This window comes from Osmia lignaria, chromosome 8, assembly GCF_051020975.1.
Source record: "Osmia lignaria lignaria isolate PbOS001 chromosome 8, iyOsmLign1, whole genome shotgun sequence".
NCBI lineage: Eukaryota > Metazoa > Arthropoda > Insecta > Hymenoptera > Megachilidae > Osmia > Osmia lignaria.
In genome coordinates, this window is record NC_135039.1 from 7,143,741 (window position 1) to 7,166,196 (window position 22,456).

A 22,456-nucleotide genomic window follows, 5' to 3' on the forward strand; every position below is an offset into this window, starting at 1 on the left:
TGTTTAAATTAAGGCAGACAGATAGGGCTCTTACTGTCAAAAATCAGCATTCTCCTAACTGTCAACACGTCTGGCATAGGAAACTAGGCCATAGGGATTTCGAGGCAATTAAGACGATGGTATCCAAAGGAATAGCAAAAGGAATTGTAATAAAGGATTGTGGACTAAGAGAGGTCTGCGACACCTGTATGAAGGGGAAGATGGCTAGAAAACCTTTTGCACAAAAGTCAGAAAGTAAGTCCAGTTCTATATTGCAATTAATTCATACAGACGTCTGTGGCCCTATGCAGACAATGACACCAGGTCAAAATCGTTATATACTGACTCTAATTGACGACTATAGTCGATACACAACTATATATTTACTGAGTCAGAAATCTGAGGTTACAGAGAAAATTAAGAATTTCGTACAGGAAGTAAAAACGAAATTCAGTGTAGTTCCCAAAGTTTTTAGATCGGACAGAGGCACAGAATATATTAATAAGGATTTAAAGGACTTTTTTAGAAAAGAAGGAATAAGGAACCAGTATACAGTTAGCTATACACCAGAACAAAACGGTGTTGCCGAGAGGAAAAATAGATCCTTATTAGAAATGGCCAGATGCCTGTTAATTGATGCCAAATGTAACTCCGATGGAGAGATGGTGCGAAGTGAAGCCAGACCTTAAAGACATGCATATTTTTGGGTCTAAAGTATACGCACATGTCCCTAAAGAATTGCGCAGGAAACTGGACGATAAAGCAAAGGAGTACAGATTTGCGGGTTATGACGAACACTCTAAAGGATACCGCCTCTTAGACACTAATACAAATAAAATCGTGATAAGCCGTGATGTAAAATTCACAGATTCAACGCATGGTCTAGATCAGGATGAGGGAATATCAACTAAGGTAGATGAAAAGAATGATACTGATCATTTAAACATAAGGTTATCTAATGACGCAGCAGTCCGTTTGGAAGCAAATGAAGCAGACGGAGACGTCACTGAAAACGAAGTCGAGGATAACACTGAATATGAAATCGACGATAACTTCTGGTGAAGCGAGTACAGTAACAAAGAGAGGCCGTGGGCGTCCTCGAATAATGAGGACCGGAGCTAGAGGAAGACCGCGTAAGGTATACTCCGAAAATACAGAAAATTTTGCAGGATACGCCACCGAGGTTCCCATGGACATTGCCATATCTGGGAAAGATGCCAATGAATGGCTATTGGCAATGGTTAGCGAAGTCAAATCAATGTTGGAGAAGGATGTTTGGGACTTGGTCGAGCGACCCCAAGGAAAGAATGTGATTGATAGTCGCATGGTATTAACTAACAAATACGGATCAGACGGAACAGTTAGCAAAAGGAAAGCCAGGTTGGTAGCTCGGGGATTCAGCCAGAGATCTGGAATGGACTTCTCGGAGACTTTTGCGCCTGTAGCTCGTCTGAGTTCAATTCGCCTGGCAGCGGCATTGGCTGCTCATTATGGAATGAGCATTCATCAGGTTGATATTGCCACCGCATACTTAAATAGTTCTCTGAACGAAGAAATTTACATGGAGGTTCCAAGGAACACACAGGATGTACTGAAGAAAATTATAGATCTTGAACAGGCTGATAGTCAAGCTGGAGCTACAGTTAAGAAGATGCTAAAGCAACTCCAATCCGGAGATAAAGTCTGCAAATTAAAGAAGGCAATATACGGGTTAAAGCAGGCCGGTCGACAGTGGCATACAAGGTTGGAGGAAGAATTAAGGGCGCTGGGTCTACATTCATCAAATTCTGACCCTTGCGTATATTGTTTTGATAAAGAGGAAGACCTATTATTAGTTATTGTCTATGTCGATGATATTCTGATTTTATCTAGAGACTTAAAGAAAATTCAGCGAATTAAAGATGGTCTCACTAAAGCTTTCTCTTCTGTCAAAGACTTAGGAAATGTTCAATATTGTTTAGGCATTGAATTTTCAATCAACAAAGTAGAAGTAAAGTTAAGTCAGAAAATGTATATAAAGAAATTGCTGGAGAAATTTAATATAACTGACAAGGAGAAGGCAAGCACTTCGGGTCTCAGATTTAGTTGAAACTTCGTACACTTATAGATCTTGTTCCCCTGTTTACGAATATATACCATTATAGGCGTAGATACTCAATAGTTTTTTAAATATTTATATTTGAAGTTTCATTATACCGAGAAGTATAGATTTAGTGAAATGTTTCGACAAGAAGTGAACTGGTGAAGTGGCAACGTACCTGATACAACATACTCAGAAGGCTCGGGTTCAAATCCCTTCGTGGTATGTAATTTTTTTTTTCGATTTATTTACTGCAATTAATTGGATTTCAAATATATATGCATATGATACTATTCATGACAAACAAGAAATAAAAATTGTGTGCAAAATTAATATAATAAATAATTAAATCAAAGCATACCTCGTTGACTGTGCCTGGAAACAAAACATATAATAACGAAAACATTTCCACATCTAATAAATGTAGTTTTATTGCACGCACATCTGCTCGTTTTGTTGTTAATGTCCTTCCTAAAGTGTGCTTTGATTTAATTATTTATTATATTACTTTTGCACACAATTTTTATTTCTTGTTTGTCATGAATTTTTTTTTTTTTTTTTTTTTTTTTATAGGAGGAGGGGAAATGCATTTCCGTACACCCGGGGGGCTACCAAATGATACGATCACACTCAGGTAGTGTGGGACTCCCCCGGAAGCAAGTACTCGCTTCCGGGTATACCCACTAAAACCCCTCCTCCATACCCACAGTTAACCCCCGGAGCCGGAACCGCGTTAGCATTACTTCGGCTCCGGGGCTGTGCTATTTGCGCCTTAGTGGCGCGTCTCGGGTCATGAGGGGGGTGCCCCCAGGCACCCCTCTTCACGCTTGTGGCGCAGTATGTACTCGACATACTGCACCACCGCGTCCCACAGCTTCTGGCTGCGGAGCATCACCCCGATGATGATCTGCGGTGTGATGCTGTCGGCGATGGCGAGCTCCACACCTCTTCGCTTGTCCGCAAAATAATCACAAACGAAGAAGGTGTGGAGCGCATCGTCCTCCGCTTCGCCACAGAGCAAGCAGTGAGGTGACCCTACCTTCCGCATCCTGAACAGGTACTTACGGAAGTAGCCGTGTCCTGTCAGGAATTGCGTCAGGTAAAAGGTCACCTTGCCATGGCGACGCGACGACCACTAGCCCAGGTCCTGGATCAGGAGCCGGGTCCACCGTCCTTTGGGACGCGGCGTCTGCTCGCCCGATTTCAGAACTCTGGAGATATATCTCCTTTCGCTCTTGGGCGAGCAGATCTATCGGGATCGTGCTGGCAACCACTAGCGCCGCGTCCTCGGACACTGTGCGGTACGCACATGCGACGCGCAGTGCCCCGCGACGCTGGACGGCGGCCATCCGAGTCCGGTACTTTTTTACCCTTAGAGTGTCCGCCCAGATTTCTGCCCCGTAAAGCAGGGCTGCCTGGACGGACGTCAACAGGAGTCTTCTCTTGCACGGCTTCGGCCTCCCACGTTCGCCATGAGACGGCTTAGTGCCGCCGTACTCTGCACGGCCTTGTCGCAGACCCTACGAATATGTTCCCAGAAGGTGAGCTAGTTGTCCAGCATCACCCCCAGGTACTTCGCGGAGCTGCAGGTCTGCACAGGCTGAGTCCCGACCATCATCGTGATGGAGGTGGGGATTCTTCTTTTCGTGAGAATCACGATCTCCGTCTTGGCAGCAGCCAACTGGAGACCGTGATCTTCCATCCACCCGTTGACCCTGCGCATAACTTGGTTAAGCGTAAGTTGGACCAACTCGGGACTCCGTGCTGTGTTTGTCATGAATAGTATCATTGCATATATATTTGAAATCCAATTAATTGCAGTAAATAAATCGAAAAAAAAAAAATTACATACCACGAAGGGATTCGAACCCGCACCTTCTGAGTATGTATCAGGTACGTTGCCACTTCGCCAGTTTGCTTCTTGTCGGAACCTTCCACTAAATCTATATTTCTCCTTATAATGAAACTTCAAATGCAAATATCTAAAAAACTATTGAGTATCTACGCCTACAATGGTATATATTCATAAACAGGGGAACAAGATCTATAAGTGTACGAAGTTTCAACTAAATCTGAGATCCGAAGTGCTTGCCTTCTCCTTGCCTTCTCCCAGTTAAAGTTCCATTAGAGCCAGGTACTGCGTTAATTAAGGAAAATTGTAAGGCCAGTTGTAAGGACAATTAGTATCCTTATCGTGAGTTGATAGGTGGGTTAATGTACCTATCAACTGTATCCAGGCCTGATATAAGCTATGCGGTAAGTTATTTGAGCCAATTTAACAATTGTTATGGAAGGGCTCATTGGGAGGTAGCAAAAAGGGTACTTAGGTACATAAAGGGAACCGATCACTGCTGTTTGACCTATCGGTCGGGTAACAGTTCTTTGAAGGGTTTTACAGATGCCGAGTGGGGTGGTTGCATCAGTGATCGTCGTTCCTTCACCGGTTACGTGTTCCATTTTTGTGGATGTCCTATTTCATGGGAGTCGAGGAAGCAACGCACGGTTGCTCTCTCAATCACGGAGGCGGAATACGTTGCCATTACAGACGCTGCAAAAGAGGCTATATATTTGATGGATACATTTTCGGAACTTGGAGTTAAGCTTGAGCTCGATATTACAGTTTACAACGATAATGCGAGCGCATTAAAATTATCTAAGAATCCCGTATTTCATGCGAGAACTAAACATATAGCGATACGGCATCATTTTATAAAGGAGGTATTACGCGAAGGAAAATTTAAACTTAAGTACCTGCGTACAAATGATATGGTCGCTGATATATTGACTAAAGCCTTAAGCGGACCGAAGCATATTAAATGTGTTAAAAAATTGGGCTTGGTTAGTTAAAGTTATCTTTCAATTTAAGGGGAAGTGTTAGATTTAAGTAAATTTAAAGATAGGCTTTGAAGATGGCGCCCTTGAGTTTCCGTTAGTTTAGTTTTCTTTAGTTTGGTACGTTGGTGACGCGATTTTACTGCGTCCTATGGCTTCCCCTACGTTCGATAAGTATAATCGATTAAGGATCTATTCTAAGACATTTTTTTTAATTATAATATACAAATATGATACATTTATTTTTATTACTATCTTAAAGACTTACCTACTTATATATTGTGACCCGCTTCGGGGGTTCACTGTATACAATTCCACAATCCAACTCTTACTCGCTCTAATCGTTTATAACCGTTGGGCGCCAGCCACGTCTCGTGGCGATCAAAATCGGAAGGGAAAAGGGGTGATCGTGGGTGTTTTACAGGAGAGGGGTCTCGGGGCACTTACGTCCGTACAATACTTCGCGGGGGAGTACGCAAGGAGGATTATTGTGGGAAGGGAAGTCTCTAGGGTCGGAAAAGGGGTTCGCGGGAAAGTTCGCCTAAGTTACGCGAATGAGGAAATAACTGTGGTCGGAAATTCAAAGGGGGGAAGAGCGGAAAAAGGGGGGATTCGTCTTAACTTCGAACAATGCGCGGGCGGAGAAGATAGCCGTTGCCTCGATCTCGCTATTACAATAGTGATACGTTAAGGGACTCACCCAAATTTCCTCACACTCTCTCTCTCTCGTCGCTCTTTATCGCTTTGAATCGCTTTTCAAATCGCTTTAAATTCGCTCTTTCTATACTCTCGCCTAGCCTAGGGCTCAATGACGGTTCGTCGTCGCTGCTGCGACGACGAAACCGTCGCGGGATGGTTTGGGGAGGGGATGGGACTAGGAAGGGGGCCTCTTCCGGCAACGGGATAGATCGATTATCGATCTTCGATACACCGGTGCTCGGGGTCGATGGGGCTGGCGGATATCCCGCGATGACGGGTGGGTTGAGGTCTTCGAGTTCGGCGACAGATGGCTCCGGGTGGACGTTTCGCATGATCTGAGCAGCTTTGTCTATTTCTTCGGAGTCCCACGTTGCTCCGTTTCCATGGAGGACGGGTTAGGGGTCTGTCGCCGGCCTCGTAGCTCCTTCTGTGTTCCTTTTCCGTCTCCTGTCGCCTCCATCGGCCCGACACCGGTGAGCAGGGGGAAAGGGTTAGGTGAGGGAAGGGTTGCGGGTGGTTTTGAGGTGGAAGTGTAACGTGGGGAAAGCGCAGCGATTGTAACGGGGGGCACGGGTGTCACAACGTTACAATATATATGTGTATAATATTCCAAATATGTTTATTAAAAAAACCATCAAATTAAAGAACATTCTAAGAAATGTAAACACTGAGGCCGTTTTTGCCGTACCTACTTAGAACTGCTTGGAATAATCCAAAGTTGTAACGGACATTCCAATCGGGATTATCTCGTCAGATATAATGTTAATAAATGTATTAACGTATGTTGATATTTTCAATAAGAAGCAGAACTGAATTAGATTTCTTGGGCCCGGATGATTGATAAACATGGTTCTGGAATTGAGATTTATTCTAGATAAAGATAAATCAAATTAAATAACATAAAGGAGGGGCAACAGTAAGGAAAGGATTGTTCAATATTTATTAACATAGTAAATGGTAGGTTAAAAACCGAGCTTTTCAAGTTTTTCCACTTAGCAACCCCCTATATTAACTAGGAATACGAATTGAAACATTTGCAGATAATAAATCAGAAACAAAATTTATAAATGATAATTTAGTTAATTAAATCCCCCTTAGATTTCTCCTTAATCCAACGCTAATAAGAACCTTGTGTGAAAAGAATTAATGCTTATTTACCGCCATTATTACATAATACATTACGAAATTTCAAACTTTAAAATCTACTGCAATTTTATACATTTTTGATCAAATTGCTAAAAAATATATCCTCTCCTTTTAATTCTTATATCATTATATGATGATTTAAAATCTATAAATCTATAAATATAACTATAATCTATAACTATAATTTTGCAAATTTTGAATCCAATTGTCAACAAAATAAATTCTCTCCTTTTAAACTTCTCAAACCTTTCGATGTTTCCAAGACTCTTCTAGAGTCTTAAATGCGAGAAATTATCGATCCCGTACAGTACTTTGAATTAATTGCAATTTTCGAACTAAAATTAACTATGGGGGCCCACGAAAGTTTGATAATCCCGGGGCACCAGAAATCTTTTAAAAAATGGGCATTTTGGAAGTTCGAAAATCGAATTCTTTTATTTCTTTATTCAATAATAAACCATTTTTGAGAATTGTTCATAAAGTTGAGCGTGAGTTACTGATAGAGGCAAAATTTTAGAAAAATGCTGCCTTTATAAAATCACACGTTTTCCTGCACTTGTGTTCGTGTTTCTCAGTAATCATTCGGCCGATTTAGTTACAATTCTGTGGGCCTTTACTACTGTTACGTCCCGGCGGAAAATTTGAAATTTATCCGCCTTGCGTCCCTTATCAAGCCCTTTTGAGAAAAGGAAGGAACACCAAAGAAAGGGGATGAAAGATCTTCGTCTAGCTCGCGCGTCTTAGCCAATCACCGGGCACGCGACACTTCCGAAAACGGGCTACGATTCGCCAAACCGTCCCCTCCAAGGACGATGTTCGCGCGATGGGCCCTTCGGCCGTCGATCGCGCACGAAATTTGTCACTCTTGATCGATCAATCGTAAGTACGTGATCGGGAGCCCGTGTGTCCGAGAGACAGAGTTATTTGGAAGTTCGCGATATTTTCTCTGCGGTAAAGTCCTCCGCGTAGCGAGGCAGAGTGCCGTGGTAGTTAAAATAATCAGAATTCTGAATAAGGACTCACAGACGCGCACGAAAAATCTTCCTTCTACCTAAATTTCTATCTTTTCTTTCTGATTTTAAATCGTTTGCTCGCGTAGTTCTCGTACTAACTTCATATCGCGTAATTATATTCGTTGTAATTTATATTAATCGTAATTCGATATTCGTTTGTCTCTCGTCGACGTACTCGTCCGTAATAATCCGTTCTCGCCGCGACAAGTGCAGTGATCGACATCTTACCGTTTCTTTGGTGTTCCAGATCACCAAGCGAATACACAGAATCTTTGCAAGCGAATTATCTTGTATTTTATTGTACAGCATAACGGTAAGTCGTTTCAGTTACATTTTTCGATCACGACGTTTATTCAATTGGCAAAACGGGCGATCTGGTCCAGCCCTTCGGGGTTACGAGAGTTTCTCAGGTCAGATCGTTCCACCGTACCAGGTATCAACTGATTTCTGTATTAATTCCTTTGTTTGTTACAATCTCGCAATTCCAATTTCTTTTCCATCATCTAAGGGGCACCTTAGTCCAGCTCTTTCGAGAGTTACGAGAATTTCTCAGGCTAGGGTGTACCGCAGGCGGAAACCGCCAATTTTATAGTTAAATTTGGAAAGCGAAATTGTTATAATCATTTTTACGCGCCCGGTAATATACTCGTCGGTTTCAGTTGTGATATTAGAGCGCTTTATACAATCATATTTTGTTAATTAATTTTAAGCATCTTTACATTTGTTCACATTTTTGCAAAACTGGTATTTTCTATATTAACGGAATTTCTAAATTATTAAACTCTCAATTCTGGCAATTCACAGTTACCAATTATCTGAGTTTCTATTCACAATTAAACCAGTTTCATTTAGTTAAACAGTTTCTATTTATTTCGAACACACCTCACACGTTTCAGTTAAAACACGCCTACCAACATACCCAGATTCAAGGAGGGTCCCGTACGGGACTAAGCGTTGAACGAACCCAACGAAAGGCTAATAATCTTAATCTTTAACATCTTATCAATTTTTGTCTTTCGTCTTTTAATTTGTCGAGAGCGTTAACACGCTCGAGACTGGTGGCAGCGATACCAACCATCGCGCTAAAATAGGGAAGCAGGAATTAGGGGTTGAATTCCAACCAATAGTCATTGAAATTTAACTACCTATATCTCCAAATGTTATCTTTCCTTTTTACGTTGCGCCGTCGCACGCGCGCAACGTAACACTATTAAGGGTAACACATATTTTAGGAAAAGTTTTTTTGAAATTCGGCTTACAATAAGATTAGCAGTATCTTTTATGTTGAAGGTTGGAGTACAAATAAATCCACACATTTATAAGCTTGTATAATTTTTTCTATTCCATATTTCAATATTCTCTGTAGCTCAAGTACGCATCTAGTATGATACACTAGATGCTCTAGTAATTTGAAATTGATGCCTAAAGTAAATTCTGAGAAAAAGGAACTTGAAATTGGCTTATTTTCTATGTACAGTAAAGACTCGATAAGTGTTCGAAAGGATCTATTCGTTAAGTGTTCGCGGTTTATCCCCACCACTGGGGGGGTTCCCCCTCGAAGCAAGCCCGGGAGTAATGTGACACGGCCCGGCTTTCCTTTGAAGATCTGTGTCGCATTTGTATCGATAAGACAACATTAATGCAGCGATGAAATTTTTTTATTTTGCCTTTTTTTTAATAACAATTTCATTAACATATTGCTGAGACCAAACACGATATTGTTATAATAATTTTAACTAATCTGAATAATATTAAAATAATTTACTTTCTGTGAATGCTCACTTTATATACTAAATTAACGGCGAATGAATAGCAGCAATGATTAGGTCGTTTCTATAACAAGAGAAGTTAACAATTTTTTGTTTCGCAATTAATTACATGTGATTTCTAATTTTCTTATTAATTGACTTTTGTTGATGACCGATCGATTTACAAATCTTCTAATTGGTAGAGACATTTTTAACAATCCGAGATTACTCCGCGTGAAGTACTGTTATTAATAAAACACGCAGGTACCGTCCTAAAATTTGGTGAACGGAGTCTAGGTAATAAAAATTCACCCTCTAGGTCTGCGCTCCTAAAAATATAAATTGATTTATATTCGAACTGGACGCTTACTGTCATGTAAAGCAATATTGTAATTTAGAATTTCCGATTTTACTGTACGACGAATAATTCGACAATGTCATGCTGTTTCCTGCAGGCCTGTTATCAGAAAGCACCCTAGTGTTTCCCATCTGGTGGCCAGTTATTTAGAAATAATATTTTCCGAGTTTATAGCATGGGTTGCTTACCATCCCTAAAATTTCTTATTGGAAACAGTCATACCCCCGATACTCAAACGCTACGTGACTTCGAGATGCTAATCATCATTGAGCATCTGTACATTTTTACCCGCACTTCGACTGGTCACTCACGGTCTAAGTACGTGCCATAAATTACCCCAAAGCTGAATATGTACAGCATTTCTTCTATAGCTCAGTATTATGTTAAATTTACAGACCTATATCACAGTTAAAAATAAACATTTTGTTATGCTACTTACATAATTATATTCAAAAATGATCATATAAAGTGGCAATATTAGCGAAAGAACATAATAGTTAAAAAATAATGAACAGCATTATGTTAAACTTTGCCCGATGAAATTGACTTCACAAAATCATCAACTTTGAAGGCTCATATCTGCTAAATGGTAATAATAAAATCATTAAAAGTGTCAGAACATTATGCACACATTCCTTATGAACAAGTTCCATTAAACAGATTTCAAGAATTCCGATTTTCATTTTTTGACTTTTGTCCACGTTTTCGGCGATTCTCGCCACTGTGTGACGGCTATATGCCACCACTGCGGGGCGAGGCGGGAGTCCGCGCAACACACACTGGAGCACTGTCCAGTGTTTGCGCGGGTCCGTCACGCCCTGCAGTATGAGTTGGGAGCGGATCTCTCGCCGGCGAGCATTGTGAGAAACATGCTCGCCGGCGAGGATCAGTGGAGGGCGATGACCTTCTTCTGTGAGGAGGTCATCGCCTTGAAGGAGGGGGTGGAGCGGGGTCGGGAGAGAGCCGACCGCAAAGTTAGCTGAGGAGAACGGGGCGGTGGGCCTTAATAATCCTGCCCACCGCCCCCAACAGAGAGCTTCGACTCCCCCCCCCCCCCCCCCCAAGGTAGATGTAGTGGGGGGAGGCTCCCGCCTCCCCCAGGGTGATCGGACGGCGGGGAGGGGCTCGCCGCAGATCGGCGGCTCCTTTGTGGCCGGAGCTGGGGCCCCGGTGGCTATTACACGCGGCCTGAGGAGTGGCCGGCGTCGGCACGCGGTGAGGAGGGTGCCACTGGAATTAGCGCCAGGGGTGGCTGGTGGGTGCACCAGTCGCTAGCGACCAACCGCGGGGTACCTGGCGAATCCCTAAATGTATCTGCCTTACCCGGGTAAGGCGGCTCTGTCTGGGTGGACTTAGGTTCCGACCTTCTCGTGGGACGACTATGGAAACTTCTACAAACCAAAACAACACAGGACGGGAGGATATTACGTCTACACAGGCAAGGGAAAGGAATACGCAATGTACAACGAGGGATTAGGAAGCGACGCATCCTGGGCCCAGCGGCCTCGCGGCTCCCCAACAAAGCAGGAGGGCGCGACCTTGGTCGGCCGGAATCTGCAGAGGCAGCAGGGCAACCTCTGCTGCCTCGGACAGAGGATTCTGGGGCCGGGTAGAGAACAGCGAGGAGGAATCGGATGGGTCTGTTTTCTCGCTGTCACCTATGACCCCCTGTACCGGGGCTGTGGCGCGGAGGGGACGACCTACTGTGCGTCGTCATAGGATAAAAATCGAAAAATAAATATTTTCATTAAGGGGGCAACCTCATGTAAAATGAAATTTTTGAGCATTTTTTTTTTCGCTTAAATCGATAGGAAATTTCTTCGGGAATGCGATAAAAAAGTTAGAAAGTGATCAGAGATATTCTTGTATGTTATTTTCAAAATAAAGTGAACGGTTGTACTGGGCGGTGCGGTCTGTTACTCAACTTTTAAACGCGTTTTTCTCGAAACGCAAAATTTCGCATGCCGTGCAACGTAGCTCAAAAACTAATTACTCGATCTTTATGAAACTTGGCACATATATTCTATAAACAATTGGCCTCAGCATGACGAGCTCCGATTTCTTTTTTTTTTAATTTAAAATACTGTTATTAACAATTTTTCATAACCGAAACCTCGTTTTTTTTTTCAAAACTTTGCCATTTTCGCAATTTTAAAAATTTTAATAAAAGAAAAATGTCATGCTGAGCGTTTTTGCATAAAATAGCTATTCTATTTTGATTTTTTTGTTCCACATCATTTTTGTGCCTTGTACGCTGCACGGCGAATTTACAGGATGCCATTTTCAAGCCGCCATTGCACCATCGTTATTAGGAATTACAATTTATAAAAAATATTTCCGTATACATTATAACGGTAATAAATGATACTTCAAATTTTAAATCAATCTACGCATTACATTTTCCAAAAAAAATTCTTGAAAAACACACCATTTACATGAGGTTGCCCCCGTAACATCTAAAATCTCAGTTGTAGTCTAGATATCTGTTGCTATAATATGAACTGTTATTATAAAAAACAAACGAAGTACAACAATGTTCAGCTACGTAGCTTGCGAGGTAAGCGTTTCATATAGAAATCATCTTGCGATTGAGTTAGTGTGTTTTGAATACAGAAGGGATATTTTTTTTAATTATTTACGATGGAGTGTGTTTCTGAAGGTAAGTATTCTTTACTTTCACACTTTTTTTGCTTTTTATTTCCATTATTTGGAAGTAAAATTAGTAAAGTAAACTTGCACGCTTTTGATAACTTTAATTAAGGTTTTAAACAATACTCCTTAAAACTCCTTCACGATTTTTGGTGGAAATACGCGTACGTATATCCTGCAAAAGGTCACAATGAAATTGGATGCTCCTACCTGCTCCTTAATTTTTTATAACTATTTGGTTAGATCAGCTACGTGTACTCACGAACAGACCTATTTTCAACAAATGGCGTGAAAGTCGCCAAAACGAAAAAAAAACGTAATGTGTTAACGTTTTTTAAAGAACATTTTTATTTACAAGATTCTCCTGAGGAAATTGAAAAGAATGTAGAGAAATTTAGCAATTTGTACTGTGCAAAACTTACTGCAAAGTGGAAGAAATGCAATAGAATTCTGCAAGGCTTTTTGCATCGGAACGAATCATGGTTGGATTCTGAGGTAGAATTACCTAATTTTGTTAAACAACAACACCAAGTTGCAATAACATCAAGTTGTAACAAAGAAGTTGCTGTTTCTCGCGGACGACCGAAGAAATCATTTCAGCATTGCTCGTTGAAAACAAAAAGAAGGCGTGCTTTGGAGTTGCTCGCATCAAATTCAGCGGAGGAGATTTCCTTTACTGCGTCTATGTCTTCACAATCTTCAAGTCGACTTTCGCATTTCCCCTGAAGGCGGTGTTCGCGCGTTACGCGCTTCCGTGATACGCAACATATTTTGTAACACGCGGGGAGTTTAGGAGGCGTGCGATATCAGTAGCAATCAGTGTGGCGATTTAAAAAAAAGAAGGGAACGGTACTGGTACGATAGGGGGAAGTTCGGGTTCCTGCTGGGCCGCGGCCTTTTTTCGGACAGATACACAGCTGGACGAGGCACTAGCTGCCTTCGTAGAGGAGATCTGCCCTGCCAATCTCTCTCTGGGATGCACCCAATCAGGCGGCATTTCATTGCCCAAACAGCAACACGCGACGAGGGCTGTACCCGTTCCTGAGACGTCAGGGTCCCGCTATCTGCACAGGTACGATTTCATGGGGCATCTCCCACATTATTAAGATCCGAACAGTACTTCCCACCGAGCTGGTGGTGTTCCGGAACTCGAGTAGTTAGTAAGAGCACTCCTTTAAAAATAATATGTATGCTTTCGAATGCGATCACAACCAACTCTAAATTGTATTTGACTTGTAGATTTATATTTTTTCTCCTTGACGGCTTTTTCCTCCACTCACTGAGTGGAGGTTTTTTATGCCCATTAAAATCCTAATTTTCCTTTCCAATTGTGCCTTTGTTATTCCTTCTCCCAGATTCACATTCCTTCTACTTATCTAGAATTCACCTTAAAGGTTGTGTTGATGACCCATGCCTGCTGTGGACGTACGCTCGGCAAATCGACGCCGAGCTGCCTCGCCTTGAAGGTAACTGCGGGTTAGGTTCAGCCAACTTTTATTTATTAAATTTACAATAGCTTTAGGAAAATCGAGACAGGCGGCGTCTCCAGCCTCCCTGGCTTGTCGTAAGAGGCGACTAAAAGGGACCGCGCGCGAAGCCCCTGCAGATAGGCAACACCGAACCTGACGTACAAGGACGTGGCGACCGGTGGCTGACACACTGATCCAGTTTCGGCCGCTACCTGCGAACGGGTGACGTAATCCGTCCACCGCCCGCTCGTACGCGCCTCTCACCCTCCCGATGAGGCGCTTCTTCAACGAGCGGCTCACCCGGATCGGACAAACCCTGGTCTTCCGATATTTCAAATCAAAACTTAACATTATAATCGCCCAGCTAACTAGCCAAACAGATAATTAGTAAATCAACCAGTAACTGCCAATACAACAATCCACAAACCTTCAAATTCTAAATTCTGAATCCCCAACCCTCATGTTTAATTTATAAATATAAATTCTGAAATTCTTCCTAATTCTAAATCTAATTCAAATCCTCAATTTTCTGAACGCCAATTCTAGCTTCCTGTGAATTTTGAAAATTTTATAATGGTGAAGACCAATTTAATTTTCACGAAAATTACATTAAATCAAATTAAATTACACTTTTCGTGCAGTACAATTTCCAACTAACGATCTCAAATTTTAAACGCAATATGCTTCACGTCTTGGCTCCCTGTTTGATCTGATTTGCGTCTTCTTCTCTACTGCCCTCTTCTGCCCTCGTTCGTCGCAGCATCCCGAGCTTGATCTATCTCCCTCGCTGTATCTGCCGGGCAGTGGATCGAGACCGGTCGACCCGCTTCTTCCTCTCGCCGGCCAACTCTCGGCGAATCATGACTCTACCTACCCTACCTCTTAGGTTTTCCGATTGCATACACGCTTTGTACAGCATTCCGCGTACGGTACCCCTACACACGTATAGTATAGATTTGGATACATTTAATTAAATTAATTACACTTTAAAAGCATAGATTTGGATATACAAAGTATAGTCTTGAATGAATGGATGAATGTATGCAATAAACGATACGAACGAACCTACCGCGATCGCGTGCTCTCGTACGAGCATTCCTCTGCTCGCATCGACTCTCGTGTCCTTTCCCATGCCCGGAACTCGCTCATCGAGAGACTTAGCTCACCCAAATGTGTGTTGCGGTCGATGGTGTCCAGGCGATCCGGACAGACCCTTACGCGGGCTCGCACGAGTACTCCTTCGTTTTCGCGACCTCTCCTAGGCCCGAAACTTGCCCACCAAGAGGCTTAGCTCACCCACATGTGTGTTGCAGCCTCTGGTGACTAGGCGGCTCAGGCCAATCCTGCCCTTCTGTGGAAACTACGGGTAGGGAAAAAGAAAAGGATTCTGCAAGGATAAGGCACAGTTCCAGCGACGCTCATTATAGGCCGCAACGTTAGAAGAGGATTTTTGTAAGGATAAGGCACAGTTCCGGCGGTGTGTACGCACAATGGCTCGAGAATGTTTATGGACTCATTCGAGACCTGTTGTGGCTAAATGAAATCACCGTCGGTCAGAAAATAGCCTGCGCTTAAGCGGAGGTGCGATGGGGTTTACTCGCGACGTTCTTAGATGACTGAACGCCTTTAGGTCATCCGAGTCGGTTGATGTGTAAACAACATCGTAGCTACACAGATGCTCTCCATTAATGCCCCGTTAGATTGCCGGAGGTGTCTGTGGCCGGTGCGAAGCGAGTTTTTAGTGGGTATTAGGGTACTGTAACGATCCAAACTCGAGGAAACTCGGGTTGGCAAGTACCTTCGAGTCTCACACTGCCCGAGACCACTCCTAACCCCTCCTAACCTCGCGTACGTAAATGTATTTTCTCGCTGTCTAACCAAAAAAAAAAAGTCGACTTTCGCAGGATGTAAGCAAATGCCTTACACCCAACTCAGGCATTATCACTTTGTTTCGATTTAGATATATCAGAACGAAAATATATAATTTTGCGATCGGTTATTAATGCAATACATAAAAATTGCTTTCCATCTTTATATGTATTGAGGCAGGAAAAGAAGACATTCTTGCCTAAAAATATTTTCATAACAGAAATATCAGCACATGCTGATCTACAAGAACTATTGAATATCACTGCCACAAGCATTTTGAAAACAACACACATAGATCAAAATATATCTACAAAATTGATGTGTAAATGGGGGTTTGACGGTAGCTCGGGCCACAGTACGTATAAACAGAAATTTTCAAATATAGAATATACAGATGAATATTTATTTTTTATAACTTTTGTACCTCTAAAATTAGTTGATACAGAAAGTGGAGTGGATTTGTGGGTCAATCCTCGCCCTGGTTCAACATTTTTTTGTAGGCCTATAACATTCATTTTTGCTCAAAAAAATCCGGAATTAATTAGAAACGAAGAAACAAAAATGAAGCAAAACATTCGGAAACTCCAAAACTATGAAACGGTAATTAATACAGTACAAATTAATTTTGAATTTTTATTTACTATGCTTGATAGCAGCGCGTGTAATATTTTATTTAACACAAATGCAGCAGCAAAGTGTTTTATTTGTGGGGCTATTCCAAAACAGATGAATTCAGTGACAATTGGCGAAAAACCTTCGAACGAAGACAACTACCGATTTGGTTTGTCCACCCTTTATTGCTGAATAAAATGTTTTGAATGCTTGTTACACATCTCTTACAGGCTGTTGTTGTAGGTTTGGCGAATAACAGGAGAAACCAATAAAAGAATATTTGAATTCAAATCTAAAATGGGGTAATAGTGGACAAGCCAAAACCGGACATGGGGTCAACAAATGACGGCAATACTGCTCGGAGGTTTTTCGCCAATCCTGCATTGAGTTCTAAGATAACTAGCATTGATGAACAATTAATTGCAAAATTTTCGTTGATATTAAGAATCATAGCAAGCGGTAGGCAAATAAACATTGCTAAATTTAAAGTATTGTTACTAGAAACAAGAGAATTATACTTGGAGTTGTACTGTAAAGTCGCGAAGTCCCTCTCTCACTGAGACCTCGGCGTACTTTATGAAATTTGATCTGAGTTGTTAGTTAGATAGAGGTTCTCACTTACCTTTCGCTGGGCGAGTAGAACCTATCTGCGGACGGAACCTGTGGTGGTGTGTCGTCCAGGTATTCGAACGGTAGGGTAGATGTTTGAGTGAAGGTCACGCACTTCCGTTCACAATGTACGTTTATTTGGTTCTGGTACAGTCTTTAATTCGCGCGCGTTTACAACTGAGTCTTCCGGCACCTTGCTCTGTCGAAGCCCTGAGCTTCTTAGCAGAGTCGTATAGGCTAGACTTGATCAATTTATTGATATTACCGGAATCTTGCTCTGTCGAAGCCCTGAGCCTCGTAGCAGAGTCGTGTAGATTCTAGAGTATCGAACTCTGAGCGGTACTTCGCGGATTATCTTCGCGGATTTAACGATTTACGAATTGTTGGAATGATCTGATCGGATCGCGATACTTTCTGGTTTTCGTACTATCTCTGCTATACTGGTATACTGATACACTGTTTCTGTTATACTGCTACACTGATATACTGATAAACTGCTTCTGAGAGCGTGCGGGCTCGGTCGCGTTATTTTATATTGATGAGCGAGGTCGCCGTTTGATTTTGCAATTCGGGTGAACCACCGCGTTCGGATGGTCAGCGTTCTCGCGATCCGTCGACCCGAACGAACTGCTCACTCAGAATTTGCGGGACGGTGAATTCAGATAATGAAATAGGAGTTTAAAGAATTTGAATGGCGACATAGAAGTTTCAAGAATGCGTCACAGGACGTGACACCTGGCCGCCTAGATTGTTGCATATCGGTACGATATTAACAAATAAATTTGAAGAGGAAAAAAAAATTTTTCTTAAGCAATTGTGTTATCCGAATTCATAGTTTGTGGTTTTATGAGTTGGGTGAATTTTACAATTTTGGGATGAGTGTAATTACAATCTTTGTTAGTTGACGTGAATTTGTTGCGCTGGATAATTTTTTTTGTTAGTACTTCTCTGCACTTGCGAATCGGTGTATTACAAAGAGTAAATGGTTTTCGATTGACCATTTACTTTCCTCCCCGCTGAGATTGAGGCGATAGGGGTGCGTGACAGAGCTATAGTGCGTGTACTGAATAATATTGTAGACCGACGCTTCTGGACTTCTTTATTAAGTTTTAAATTCAAGGTTTCTTTTAAGATGCAACTAGTATTTGCTTGATCCTCTATCGCGGAAGGTATGCGCTGAGACAGCGGATGTCTCGGATGCGCTAGTTCTGGGTATTGTCAGGTGCTCTGTGTCTTGTGGTTCCTCAGAACTTTGTGCGCTTGGTGGGGTGTTCGGTATATCTTCTTGTTTGGCGAGTAGAATCGTCACTTGCAATTTACTTTTGCGTCACGTGTTTGAAGCCGACTTTATAACTGTTAAATGGATTTGTTTCCGCCCTTGAAAGATGTGGTTCGCTCCTGGGTAAGTGGTGTTAAAAAGTTTTTTTTTACTTTTTTTTTTATATATATATATTGTGGTTGTTTTGTTGTAACGCATGAATGGGGTGTACAGATCATACCGCGGCCACATTAATATCATGTATCGCCTGGCCGTCCAACGATTACGGAAGGAATACCGTGATTATATGAGTGATTTGATGGATTGGGATGAGGATAGGATTTTAAACATTGCGCCCTTATTCCAAGAAGATTGTACGCACTAATTTTTTGATATTATCATGTTATCTATATATTTTTTTGTTTTGTTTTTTGAATAAATTTCTTTTATCATAACTTGTTGTTTACTGTATCCTCCCCTTCCTTTTTCTGAATAAATATTTATCGTAAGGATTTTATTGTACATTGTTATTTTGTAAATACTTCTCCTTTTATTTTTTTGAATAAATTTTTATTTTATTTTGAATTTGCGCGTGTTTATTTATGCGTATTCCCTGAATTCCATATTTTTAGTTCAATTCTTCCAGCGTAAAGACTTGTATCTGTTTCTGCGTTATTGGTTGCGGTACAGGTGGTTTAATTGCAGGTGGTCGTAGTGGAACGGGTGGTAATGCTCTCCATTCCAAGCTGTTCGGATGTTCTATTTTTATTTCATTCAATTCGATATCTTCGTTTCTAGTTAGATGTCTTTTCTTTGGAAGCTTTCTAATATTCTTGTTGTTCTTTAACGTCACTAGTTGGGGAGTAGGAGTATCGAAGGGAGTTTCAAAACGACAACCAAACTAGTGATGCAATAAAAAGGCTTTAATAATAAGTTTAATGAAACACACAAAAAATACAGCTCGCGGCTCGTTGTCTCCGTTAATGGTTAGTGCGTAGTAGCCGAGAAGCGGTGGCGCCTCCGTCGCTCTCCAACCGCGTGTCGTATAGGGGAAAAACAGAATTCCCCAATACTAGTAAGTATGTGATTGAGCTGAAGATGGCTCCCAGTATCTGTATGGACCATCCATATAGTGTGTGTAGCGTATATCCTCTTATAATCGTGTCGATTATTAGCTTGCAGATATGAATGATTATGAGAATCATTATTATTGCCGAACTAATTGAACCAAATTTGATGAATTTTTCCACGAATTTATTCCACGTATTTTCTGCGATATGTGATAGCGTGTTCTCCGTAAAAAGGTTGTTGATTAGTCCCCCTTGTACACTTTCTTCTCCTAGCATGCCCCTCGCTATTGTGTTCAGCAAGGCTGATTTTTCTAGGGGGAACATGATGTGCTGTTGGAGTTCTTGGAGGTCTTTTTGTGAATAAATTCCGCTTGATGCTAATGAATTTATTTCTTTGTACTCCCAGGAGATGTTCGTATTTGGCTTTAGAATTCCTGGGTTTTGCGCTTTCTTTGGTGTTGGTGTTAGTGCTATCCAATTGTTGTTCAATTTGTAATATTGTGAAATAATTGTATTGCATTCTATCTGCGTTCCTGACTTCATTAATATGTGTGTTTTAGATGTTAGAAATCGTGTTTGGTTCCCGGAGGTTACTGGTAACTGCGTGTAGCACTTGTCTGTGTGAAATAATTGTACTTCTTTTGGCGTGCATTTTATGATATGTACCACCTCTCCTGCAATCCTAGCAATGTATCCTGGTTTTTCCATTAGATTGTACGCAAATTCGTCTGGTGAAATAGAGGCTATGGATAGGGAATTATAGATTGTTCTTCTCTCTAATTTGCATCTTTCGCTTAAAATATCCAGGTATAAATTTTGTATTTGAGCCCTGAAGTGTTTTTTTACGTATACGAATTTTGAGTTAGTGTATGTGAGAATGTCTAGGTTTAATATTTCTTTTGACGGTTGTGCGTCATTATCGAATAGTATATTGTTTCGTGTTCTTTCGTATATAATTAATTTTGGGTGTTCGGTTTTCGTTAGTATTCTATTACAAGTTTTGATGTCTCCTTTCGCTGCTAGCGCGAATGAGATGTCAGTTGTTTCTATTGTGTATAATGTTTCGCGATTATTAGATGTTAGTTTTGTTACCGGACCTCGGTATAATACGTCGTATTTAGTTTTAAGACAATCTTCTCTCGGTAACGCTGACCAGAAGGTGTGTCCTTCTTCCATGTCGATACAATGTTCGTCCGAAAATTTACAGACTGTTCCTGATGCTAAGCGTAATTTATCGTTATTAAGACTAACTTGCGCGGTGTATTCTATTAGCGTAATTTTTATAAGGCCCTGTACAGTGCACCGATGAGATGTTGCGGAGGCTAAGGAATGCGGGTACGATTGGTCAGAGGTTTCTAGTCACGCCTAATGCACACGCATTCTAGACCGTCGCGCGTTATTGGTCGAAACGCTGACACATACTAAGCCCGCCGCTTGCACACCGCAAAGTCAAGTGGTGTGGGTGCGTAACGACGTTGGGACTAGGCGGGACAGACCGAGGAGTCACTCCTTAGCCTCCGCAACATCTCATCGGTGCACTGTACATATACTTTATTCCATGTTCCGTAGTTATCGGAATAGGACGCTCCTGTACACGAGCTCTCTATTGCGTTTCCTGCAAGGCTTATTCCTACGGATTTTGTGGAGTTTACTTTTAAATTTGCGGTTGTATGAAAGTTGTCGTATCTAAATATTCCGGTATTGTGTATGGATTTACAATTTTTATGGCTTATGTCTAAAATGGCTTATGGCTTTTGAATATCTTGTTTTAGGTTTTCCCAAAAGAATTTGTCTTTTATTCTATTATATGTTCCATTTACGCCTGAATGACCTCCTGGTTTTGTGGAGTGGAATTGGTCGAATATTTTATCTCTTTTTTCGGGTTTTACGATTTGGATACTGTTTTAGCATATTATTATTTTAATGTTTGTTTTATTAAAGGTGTTTTTTAATATTTCCTCTATTTCATGCCAGTTTATATTTTATATTTTAATGTGTCTTGAAATGCTGAAGATTTTTATATTTTTCCGTATGAGTAAGTCTTTTAATATGTTAAATAGTTTTATCTGTAATGTCCGGGTAATAAGGTCGCGGATACTTAATTTTTATTTAGACTCGTATACATGGGTCGTAGGTCTAGATCAGTTTCTAGCTGATGCGGCACTGCTCACGTTCGGCGTCCCCGCTCCGCGCTACATAGCCCGTGCTCGTGTACTGTGCGTTGCAGCTTAAGTTGCCGAGCACCAGCAAACTGAACCGTCAGCGGGGCAAGGGGACTGTGCGTTTGCTCCACCTAATCCCCTCCAGGAGCCCGTAACTTGAGAAGTGAGCGGCCAGATTGCATAGGCGTAAAATTTTCATATTCGCGGAAGATGTATTTAAATATATAAACATGCAATTTTTTCGAGATATTAATAGATTTTTTATAATACTCGTTCTTGATAACAGTTGTTATTATGCAAAATTTATGGAAATTACATTATGGAAAGTGTAAAAACTCTCCTGTTTTCTAAATAATGTAAACCCCGAATCTACGTCTACGCCAATGCGTTTGAATCGTCGCTCTCAATCGCTTCATCTCATTCTGTTTCAATGTCTGTCCTTAGCGACGTTCGTCACGCGATAGATTTGTGGATGTAAGAGCCTCGGCCAATAAACATAATACGTGTGACTGGAGGTAGGTCAATGAATTTGATTGGACGGCAACTTAGCTGCAACGCACAGTACATCACGTGGCTCCGTGATGTCACGTATTTCAATACATTACAACTCTCCCGCCTTTTTAATTCGAATTCTGTTGAGGCGCGGGGAGCGGCGCAAAATCGGTTCATCCGCTCTACCCTTTATTATTTGGTCAACATGGCGCTTTTGGATTACATTTTGGTCGGTTCGTACAGCATATGTAGATGGCGAAGTTTGTTTCACAATTTTACCGGCCGTTCGTTTATCGGCTCTTACCCTGTAATCATTTACCATAACGTCTTCACCTACCGCTATCTCTCCCTTACGTTTACCGGGTCTGTTAACGATCTGTGCACGTTGCTTATCTTCAACAGTCTCCGCTA

At 41.4% G+C, this 22,456-nt stretch overlaps 1 protein-coding gene across 1 annotated transcript; it reads right to left on the reverse strand.

The window, feature by feature from the left end:
- Positions 1-18,919: 18,919 nt before the first annotated feature.
- On the reverse strand, positions 18,920-20,935 carry LOC143305564 (uncharacterized). Its single transcript, XM_076689645.1, has one exon. The coding sequence runs from the start codon at positions 20,565-20,567 to the stop codon at positions 19,302-19,304; it is 1,266 nt and encodes a 421-aa protein (XP_076545760.1). The 5' UTR covers positions 20,568-20,935; the 3' UTR covers positions 18,920-19,301.
- Between the last annotated feature and the right edge of the window lie 1,521 nt (positions 20,936-22,456).

Bases quoted from the DNA above. Each gene is read 5' to 3' on its own strand.
- LOC143305564 (XM_076689645.1), bottom strand. From the start codon at position 20,567: ATGGAAGAAGGACACACCTTCTGGTCAGCGTTACCGAGAGAAGATTGT.